The 10,748-nt window shown below is 37.4% G+C and overlaps 1 protein-coding gene across 1 annotated transcript in view; it reads right to left on the bottom strand.

Moving 5' to 3' along the window:
- Positions 1 to 244: 244 nt before the first annotated feature.
- Positions 245 to 10,748, bottom strand: part of FAM174A (family with sequence similarity 174 member A) — a 47,770-nt gene continuing 37,266 nt past the window's right edge. The window contains exons 2-3 of the mRNA XM_075067489.1: positions 6,739 to 6,870; positions 245 to 827 (exon numbers count right to left, since the gene is read on the bottom strand). Coding sequence (XP_074923590.1) covers positions 824 to 827; positions 6,739 to 6,870 — 136 coding nt within the window. The 3' untranslated portion in view covers positions 245 to 823. The remainder of the gene's footprint in view (positions 828 to 6,738; positions 6,871 to 10,748) is intronic.

The raw sequence follows: 10,748 nt of genomic DNA, 5'->3' as shown, positions 1-10,748 counted from the left end.
GTAGCTTCACTGATGTCAATGTAGCTATACTGATTTACATTAACTGAGAAAGTGGCCCCTGGAGCCAGATTAGCCACTCTGTTACACCAGCTTTACGTCAGCATGATTGCATTTGTTAGAGAAGCCAATGGAACCATTATCAGTCATAGCTGGTTGACTAGAATGGCCATAACATTACCATATTTCTTAGGATCCTATCAAAGGCAACTTGAAAACCTGCATCAATAAAGTGTCATACAAAATATTAGGAATATTGTAAACATTTTATTGGTGCACTTGGCAGTTTAAATAATGTTTACATACAGCAACTCACATTCATTTAGTTAAAAATTTCAAACAAAAAGAGGCAGTAGTTTGGCACAGACTTTTTCAAGATAGGGAAAGAATCTCAGCTAAACTACAGAAAATCTAGCCGTACTACAGAATTCACGCATACGTAAGATGATGATGTTTAAATGGACTTAAAATATTACACTGGCAAAAACAAGTGAACATATTCCAGATTGGTATAGAAAAGTATACCATACATGTACACAAATAGAGAATTAAAATAAGCAGAAAATACCCTGTTTTAAAAGGGAATCTCTTTTCCAAATAGTTTTGAATGTTAGTGTACACCCCTCTGAATTTAGAGTATTTCTGTATATACAAAAAGAGGTACAACAAATTGTTATAGTATTTATTGCAACAAACTAAGCATACCATAATATACACAATTTAAATAACCCCCCGACCCTGTTGATATATTGGCTTCTTATTCCTCCTGCAAAACCTCCTCTTTCTGTTGATTTAAGATTAATTTTTCTCAATGAAAGGCACATACTTATCTGCAATAGAAGAAACAAAGGTGATAATCTTTAAACACATACATTTTTAAACATCTTTAAAAACAAAAAAGATATTAAAATATTTTTGCTCTCACGAGGTAAACTTGTCCAAAAACCTGATAACTTCTGGTACTGATAAAAGGAGTCTGCCTCATACATAAAATATCCTTCCGTAGATCTGTTATACTGTATAACAATGAAACAGTGCATTTTGAAGTATGATTATTTCTCCATGCCAGGTTTATCTTTACAAAAAGAATAGTTTAAAGACTTAAGATTCTATAGTATGTACTGCACAGTATGCATTGTATTTAAGAACCAAAGATTTGTCAATCTGATTTCTTTTAAACTCCAATATTGGGTTTCCACAAGATTCAAATACACTGAGTCTGATTACTTTCAATCCAAACATGTTTACTATTATGATCTACTGAAATGCCCTATTTTTAAGTAATAAAGGCTTTTTTTGTTTGTTTGTTTTTCCTTTGATTGACGACTTCAGCATGGCTGGCTCACATGAGGATGTTTCAGCTGCACAAAGCAGATGCTTGCTCTTGTAAATCTTGTTGATGAGGATACTCTGAGGGCTATATTCGAACCTCTGGGACTTTTGCAAGTAATATGAATGCCAACAAGTATTCTCTAAGGCAAGTTGTCAGGTGTTTTGTTTTATATTGTGTTCTGTTATTTTAGAGAACTAGTGTGGCAAGTCTTTCTGAAGGAGCAATTTACAGCTTTGTATTTTATCTGTTCTGTAAAAGAAGATAAAAACACTTATTTCTCCATGACATTTGTCTACAGCTATCAAAGTATCCCACAACTGACTGTTATCGGGAATAAGGTTTCAGTACCGCTGGCTGGCTACTTATGTATGTCAAACTGCAGTTCCAAATCATCCTCAACTAACTCTACTGGTGTAACCATTTGTTTCAGGACACAGTTCCAAATTGCCCTCCTTGTTCATAAAGCCCTCAATGCACAAACTCACACACCTTTTCTTTAGTCCCTTTCTATCTAGCACCAGCCTCCCCACAGTTATTTCACACAAACTTGACATAGTGAAAGCACCTAAACCTTTGTAGTTCTTCCCAGCTAGAGCTAGAAAAACCTGTAGGCAATCTTAGCCTCAGGAACACCATTTATTTTCAAAAAGTTATTCTCTCTTATTTCTCTTGTTCACTTCCAGTTTTTAATTTTAAATTAGGCAACTACTTAACTCTAATTTGTTTCTGGACAGTTAATAGATGCTATACAAAATGAAATCATATGTCAGTCCCTAGACTCTTGCAATTCTGAAGTACACTTACATACATTAGAGCCAGAGAATCATCCTTAAATATGAAATTTTGTTTCTTTTGTGTTATAAATTTTAATTTCACATGTGGCATGTGGTAATCTGTTTTTACCTAAACAATAAAAAAAGTATCAGTCTGTAGAACAGAAAAGGGTTTATCCATCAAAAAAAAGTTTTCCTGTTCATTCTAGGTTGGAGTTGCAGCAGATCTCTATGAGAAAAATTTTGTGCACATCAAGAGCACCAATGATTAAAAAAAACTTTGCAAGTAAAATTACACCAGTAAGCCAGATGGTCAGATGCCAGATGGTCAAATTACACCAGTAAGCCAGATGGCCAGGTGCCTTCTCTACAGGCATCTGCAAGATTCTCCTCACTCCCTAAATCAACTCTCCAAGCCTTTAAATGCTTACCTGCCATTCCTTTAAGAATGATACAGATCCTGATAATCATTAAAACATACTGGCTGAAAAGTGATGAGTTTCAAAAGATTTAATTAATTACACCAGTGCTTGCCACGAACCTACCAAAAGTCTAACCAAAGTCAACATGCTCCTATAATCATGAAACGACTTTTTAAGTATCCTACACCCAGGTTTCAAATTTCTGCACTAACCCTCCAAACAATACCATTGAGCAGCAATGCACAGTAAAATACTGTGCGTAAATGGCAATGTTAATTTAGCAGCAACTATTTGAAATTTTACTGTATATAGATAATTCAAATGGTTTACCTGAACAAACGATGGAGGAAAACATTGCAAGATAAAAAAAAAAAAAAACACACACAAGGGGGGGTGGGAGGGGGAGAAGACAAGGAAGGGGAGAAAGAGGGGTTCTAATAAGCTGCTGAACCAACCTTTTGCAAAGGCTGAGAATTTCTCTACTAGGTTAAATAAATTGTGCAGTATGAGAGAATGCAGAAAGCCTTTGAGTAATACAGATTTTCAAGATTAATCTTTTCTTATATTATTGACTGGATGAAATTGGAAGCCCCTGGAAGCCATTTGCCCTAGCTTTTCATCCTGAGATGGTGGCTCCAGGCACCTGAATAATGAATTAGGACTTTGTAGCTCTTTCCTTTGCAAGATATATAAAAGAACAAGTTCAGTTCTCTGCAACACTTTTACCTTAATATTTCTTAAATATGAACGTTTAGCAGGCTATTCTCTTTTGGAGATATTATTTATGCTATGTGTTGTGTACATAGTACAACTATGATTTTCTAAATTGGTTAACTGAAACTCTAGATAAGTGATACTCAGACTGAGGCTCATGAGCCACAAGTGGCTCTTTAATGTGTGAAAAAAAAACGCAAAAGACACATGATATTAAAACAATCTGATTTAATTATTAACCAATCAGGATGCTTTTACTATGTTATTAACCAAGTATAGTTGATAAAATAATACTACTTGGTCAGTTATTGTGCTGTAAGACTAATAGATAGATATCGTAAATGAAACAATTCACACTACCGTGGCTCTTTTGGGTAATGTCGATTGCTCATTTGGCTCTTAGGTCCGAGTAGCACTGCTCTATGTTAACTTAAGTTTGGTTAGGTTGTCCAGAGTTACTCTATCTCAAATCATTATTCTTGCAGAACTCAGACTCTGCAACCTAGTAAGCTCTTGAGGTTTCAGCCTTGTGGAGTATAGCAACTCTACACAGCAGACAGTAAGCTGCAGTCTCCTCAAGCAAGCACCTGTGATTTGCAAAACAGAGCATGAGCATGACATCACCACCATGCTGGTATATAATACAGCAAGTATAAGATGGGTCAAAATCCCTTAATCCACGTAAGAATAAGAGTATTTTTGAAAAAAAATAGGACTAAAGACAGACAAAACTGAAAAGAAATTTTGCTTTGGACATGAAAACAACAGATTTTTAGAAATAAATGCTTTTCTACCTAGGTTCTGATACTGTTCCAATAACTGCGGCACCTAAAGTACTTCAAACTGTGAAGTATATAACTGATTTCTAAGTCTGTATCACTTTCCATGACATTGCTAGTATGGTGCTATAATCATTGTTTTACCATGGAGAAGTCACATTTTATTACATTTTCTTATAAAAATGCCACCTCAAAGTAGTAGTGCAAATTCTACAATGGATAATCTCTTTGTATCAAACAACTGCATCAAGGCACAACTCTTACTTTCATATTCAGGATATGGTTGGTTCCCAAAACTACCACCATTTTCTTTAGTTTTCTTAGATTCAGAACAAAATGGCTGGTTCTATTTTGTGGTTGAAGCATCTTCTTAAAATCTTCAGCAGCAAGATATGTTCCCCATTGTGTTACTTATTTACATTAACAGCTGCCAGAATATATAGCTCTATAAGCAGATAAATTAAATGTGGGTAACAGCTGTCTTTCTAAAGATAACAAAAAGTTTTTCAAATGAACAATTTTAATTATTTATTTTATGAATGTAATAGTTTATTATCTCTGAACTGCTGGAAGGAAGGTTCCAGCTTCCAGCCACTGCACTGTCAACCTACGTTCCAGAGGTACATTTTGAAGGGGAACAAATATGATTCACAGTACTGAACATCTCATTAAAACAGACTAGATATTTGGTACAATCCCATTCAGCTTTAATCAACTGTCAAATTTGTCCCTTTGGTTTTTGCACTGTACTGCAATATATTGACCCCTCAGGCTGCTAAGGATGCCCTTATACACCCTTTACATCACACCTTTTTGGCTGGCAAAATGGAAAAATGAAGGCAGCCTTGATTTTCCAACAGACTTGTGTCAGCAGTTCTCTTCTCTGTTTCCTCCTCATTTATTCTGTCAAGGGAGAAAGATACACTGCTCTACTGCAGATACTGCAATCTGCTTTGCACACTTAGATTTAGGTACTTCATGACAGGCTGCATAGTTAAGAGGATTTGTGGCACTTTAACTGTTTTTAATTAAGATGCTTTGCTGAAGACCACCGAATTATAGGATGTGAGCAATCTCAGAAATGCCTAGGTCTAGAAAGTAACGACAAGAATACTATGCAAAATTAGACACAGTAGTATTAGTTAGTTATCATATAATGGAATAATTTACTAAATATAAACATACTGGTTTAGAAGACTTACAGTCTAAGTGTTAACATTGGGCAATTTGATCCATAAAGATAGAAAAAACACATAGAGCAATCATAAAAATAGAGGCCTTTCTAAATTCAAAGCACCAAAATAAAAAAAATTTTGAATAGTTACAATGACTTTGAAACCAACCTAATAACTACCAAAAAGACAAGAAAAGTAAAGGTTTTAAAAAAAATATGGCACAGAAGATGGTTTCTTTTAGTGCACAGTAAACTTCAAGCTATGGATTGGATTTTTGGCATATCTGTAGAACGTGAATGAAGTTTAGAAAATGACCTAAAAAAGTAGAAAGTGTGATAGTGAGAACATTTGATACATACACTTCAGTGTCAAAAATCTAGAAAATCTAATATAATCTGCAAAAGATTTCTAAGAGGAAAAAAATTAGTCATGCCAAAACAAAGAAAAATATATACAGTAAATAGATGTGTATCTGTACTTTTGTTTTCCAAAGGTAATTCCTGCATGTGACAGATTGTTTGTCGAATGTAATGCTGTAGACCAATCTGCCTCACCACTATGTGAAAGACAAGGTGGGTGAGGTAATATCTTTTTACTGGACCTACTTCTGTTGGTGAGAGAGAAGTTTTTAAGCTTACACATAGTTCATCTTTATAGATTGATCTTAGTATTTTAAGCTGTCCTGCAGCAGCTACACATTCCTTTTAGATCAGATACTCTACTTCTCAGCGTGTGAGATAACATTTAATCTCTTCATGAAGCAGAACTTGAAAGCATCTCAGATTACTCCTTGCTTTATAAAAGACTCATTTACAGGAGTACAAAGTAACTTTACAGCCGCAGATGCCAAAAATGGATATTTGTATCTAAGCGCAGCTTAGACTCCTTGTACACTTGAAAAAATTTTAATCATGCCAACTCGTTGGCATTTACTGGAAAACCTATTAAATTACCTTCCCTATCTCTAACTACAAAAGAGAAAATAAAATCTTCACATAACCCCAAGCACTAGATTTAGGCACAGAATTGTGAACCACACATTTTTTCTATGTAGAAGGGAGGAAGAAGATTGTGGCACATACACCCAAAGGCAAGAAAGTTAGATTTTTAATAATTGTGCCAGTTTCCCCTGCTATCTACCCCTGTGAAGTCTGAATTAGAAACAGGTTCCTATATGTAGATTAAAGTCTCTATGTTTAGCATCTCCAACTCACGTTGAAGCCAAGATTGTGGACGTACACAACTTCTGAAAACTAAGCCACTTTAAAGAGTCCCTAAATTTAGGCTCACATTTATCGCATTTACGTGGCCCACCAGACTTTCAGAATATAAACTGAGAGTCCAGATAAAGTAACCACATGTAAAAGCCACTGACCACATGTAAAATTGTAATTTGTTGAATAAGTGTGATGCTCCTGGCCCAACTACTTCATCTGAAAATTAGTATGGACAATGCGTGCTGCATTTTCGAATATGTAGTGAAGTTGCTTGACCATCTTCATTCCTCCACTCCTGTAAGAGTACACTGATCTTCTAAACACTAACCTTCGAGGATGATTAGCATCAAACAATGTTGTATCATCATCATCATCTTGTTCTAATGGCGTCAACTCCATATTTTCTATGTTGGTGTCCAAAACTCCATACCTTCGGGTCTTTTTGTTTCTTTTTCTGAGGCTGAAATATAATGTTTTTAAAGTTTTAATCTTTAAAACAGCTGAAATAGAAAGTTATAACTGTGAGATTACTGTATTAAAGAGCAACAAGGAGTCCAGTGGCACCTTAAAGACTAACAGATTTATTTGGGCATAAGCTTTCGTGGGTAAAAAACCTCACTTCTTCAGATGCATTGTATTAAAGAGAACAGTTTTAGTTCCTTAAATTTTAGATCTGTATTTAAATTCTTCATATTTGCATGTTATTTAACATATGCTAATCATTTAAAATATTTTATTTATCTCAATGGAGTAAAAGTAAAATATCAAAGAGTAACATTCTCCTGAGAGCCAAGTTTTCAAAACAGGAAGCCTAAAATGGCACAAAAATATGTACAAAATTGTGCACCTACATTTTTGTGAATAATTACTGTAACAGTGGATCAAAGATAGGTAGTCGCAGATCCACATGTTTTTTGAGGCACCTACCTAGCTATGTGCAAATGCAATCCATGATTTGTAGTAATTTCAGGCAGGTCTATGTTACAGCAGGGATTGATGCTCTAAGATCAATCCACTGGCGGTCGACTTAGTGGGTCTAGTAAAGACCCGCCAAATCAACTCCAGATCACTCTCCAGCTGACCCCTGTACTCTACCTCCAACGAGAAGAGTAAGGTAAGTCAACGGGAGATTTTCTCCCATCGACCCCCAACGGTTTAGGCCCCATGGTAACTCAACCTACGGTACGTCAACTCCAGCTACGTTACTCATGTAGCTGGAGTTGCATAGTGTAGGACAACTTACGTGGTTGTGTAGATGTAGCCATACATACAAATATAGGTATGCAATTAAGTATGGACCTCTGGTTCTGAAAACTCTCTAAACTGGTAATGATGGCCAAAGTGGAAAATCCAGTTAATCTTTACGTCACATACTATACACTTCTATACCAAAGAACAGATACACAATGTAGAGACAAGGTGTCTGACCAAAAAAAAAAAAAAAAAGGATCTAATGAAATCGTATCTTTTAAAAAATGCAAAATGAGCAGAACTGTGGATGCTGTAGTGTTTTCACTCATTACCTGCAACTAGACTAGTAGTAAAGATTTAAAAATTTTATTAAAGTTAATGTTTATAATTAAATATAGACAAGTTAAGAGGGAAGGTACTGTACATCTGGGGTCCGACTTGAGTTATGAGGGATTACATATCACATAACCAGCATAGACCCAGATTGGGATGCAGGGTTTTTTAAAGCGTCAGCGGATAAGTGGGCACAGGTACGCCACCCATGGAATGTATAAAGAGTCCAAGTCAGTATCAGTGTCACGAATAAGTACATGGGTGGGGTGCATCCCTTGGCTCTTCAGGGAAGGAAGTGGGTTACTTCCCTAGTCAGTGGTCTTGATTACTTAATGTGGTATTGATGGTGTCCGGTGATGTGTTCCATATAGCTGTCTCTGGACAAGCTCATGGTGCTAGATACCACAACCTGTCTCACGAGCCAGGCTTAGCGTCGCCTGACTCCACACACTCTCAGTACCAGCTCATTGTGGGAGTCCCACGAGCCCACGGCTCACATGATCAGGGCGTGTATCTAGACTTCTACAAAGCTTATTAGGCAACTATTTGTTACTGAGCCAAACCATCACTATTACTAAGCTAAATGCCAGACAAAAGCACATAGCTGAACACCTGCAAAGTATAGCAATCTATTCTTTATAGCACTGTTTCTCAAACTTGGGATGCCGCTTGTGTAGGGAAAGCCCTTGGCAGGCCGGGCCAGTTTGTTTACCTGCCTCATCAGTAGGTTTGGCCAATTGTGGCTCCCACTGGCCGCAGTTTGCTGCTCCAGGCCAATGGGAGCTGCTGGAAGGGGCGTGGGCTGAGGGACGTACTAGCCACTGCTTCCAGCAGCTCCCATTGGCCTGAAGCAGTGAACCGCAGCCAGTGGGAGCGACAATCAGCCGAACCTGCAGATGAGGCAGGTAAACAATCTGGCCCGACCCGCCAGGGCCTTTCCCCGCACAAGCAGAGTCCCAAGTTTGGGAAACACTGATTTATAGAAATAAGGACGCATGATCAGATACTTTATATCAATGGCATCATTTACACACCCGCACATTCAGATTATTCCACAGTTTGCATTACAAGTCCCTTTCTCTAGGAGTTTAGCATATTAGGGTAAACATACATTTCAGACTAAAACTTTAAACATGTAATAAAACAAACTGTTCAGTCAAAGTTCATGCTGAGGGATGGCAAGATGACAAGACTGTACATGAAGACTTCAGGTCCCATATCCAGGAAACAGGATCCTACCTCTGAACACCAACACCTGCTACTTGGCTATTTTTGCTTTTTGTTTGTCTGTCATACTCAGTCCTACGTCTCTGTTTTAAAGGAGAACTTTCTGTATTTAGGAGGAACAACAACAGGCAGCAAGGCTGGTGGAGTACACATTTTGAGGCACTAGCACACATGGGAAAAATGAATTAAGTCAGTTATATTGAAATGCAGTCAAGAAATTGACAAGACTTATGCCTATCATCACGGATCAAAAACACAAACTATTTTGACTTCTCTCACATTACCTATTTAGGCTCTGGTCCTGCAAAAATTTACATGTGCTTCATTTTATGCACATGAATAGGCTCATTCAACTTAGGGGGGAACACTCATCTACCTACATGCAGGGGGAAACACAAGTCTTTGCAGGATTGGGACCTTGAACAGTAAGCTTTTTGGAGCATGGTACACATCTCTAATGTTCTGTGAGATGCTGGATTCATAAATAATAATACTGCAAAAGACATGCAATTTTTGAAGACTTCTATTTTTAACTCCAATGACTTCCTTATTTTTTTAAACTATTATTTGATAGGCATTTAGTCCTCATTGTTACATATTGACCCCCTTTCAAAAAGTGCCAAGTAAATTGGTAGAAACAGCATTATAGAACACCAGGATCAACATGTGATCAAACAGAGATAAAGAAAATTGTGCCGCTCAAATCCATTATTAGTATCTGTACTGGAGTAGCACCTATAAGCCCCAGGACACACACAAGCCGTTCTTCTTCTGAAGGGCTTACAAATTAGTCTACTGGAATTTTTTGAGAAGGTCAATAAAACAATGGATAAAAGGAGAAGTGGTTGATACAATTTATTTGTGGTTTTAAAATGCCTCCAACAAAGTTCCTCCTAAAAATCTATTAGAGAAACTAACTATTCATGGATAGAGCCCTCTGTAGATACAAAATCTATACCCACAGATATAAATCGGATACTCGTGGAGCTGCAGGGCTCTGTCGGGAACCTTAGTGCAAAAGCAGCTGCATGTCAAGCCACTGCTCACAGGAGCCAGAGCCTTGCATAGGCAGCTCCTCCAGTGTGGCTGTACGGCCCTGCCAACCAACTCATTGGTAGCTGTCCCTGGTTGCACTGTGTACACAAGCAGCTCACATGCTTCCAGACAAGAGTCCCTTCCATGTAGTGGTGTCTCTGTCCTGTCCAGAAGTGTGCAAGATGCTTGAATGGTGAATGGTTCATTATTAGGAGATGAAATTCAGTCTTACTAAACACTAGGTGATACATACAAGAGGAAAAAAATGAAGTACTCATAGATTCATAGACTCTAGGACTGGAAGAGACCTCGAGAGGTCATCAAGTCCAGTCCCCTGCCCTCATGGCAGGACCAAATACTGTCTAGAGCATCCCTGATAGACATTTATCTAACCTACTCTTAAATAGCTCCAGAGATGGAGATTCCACAACCTCCCTAGGCAATTTATTTCATTGTTTAACTACCCTGACAGTTAGGAACTTTTTCCTAATGTCCAACCTAAATCTCCCTTGCTGCAGTTTAAGCCCATTGCTTCTTGTTCTATCATTAGAG

This window comes from Chelonoidis abingdonii, chromosome 6, assembly GCF_003597395.2.
Source record: "Chelonoidis abingdonii isolate Lonesome George chromosome 6, CheloAbing_2.0, whole genome shotgun sequence".
NCBI lineage: Eukaryota > Metazoa > Chordata > Testudines > Testudinidae > Chelonoidis > Chelonoidis abingdonii.
The sequence above is the reverse complement of the archived record's forward strand: the minus strand, read 5'-3'. Positions and strand labels throughout refer to the sequence as shown.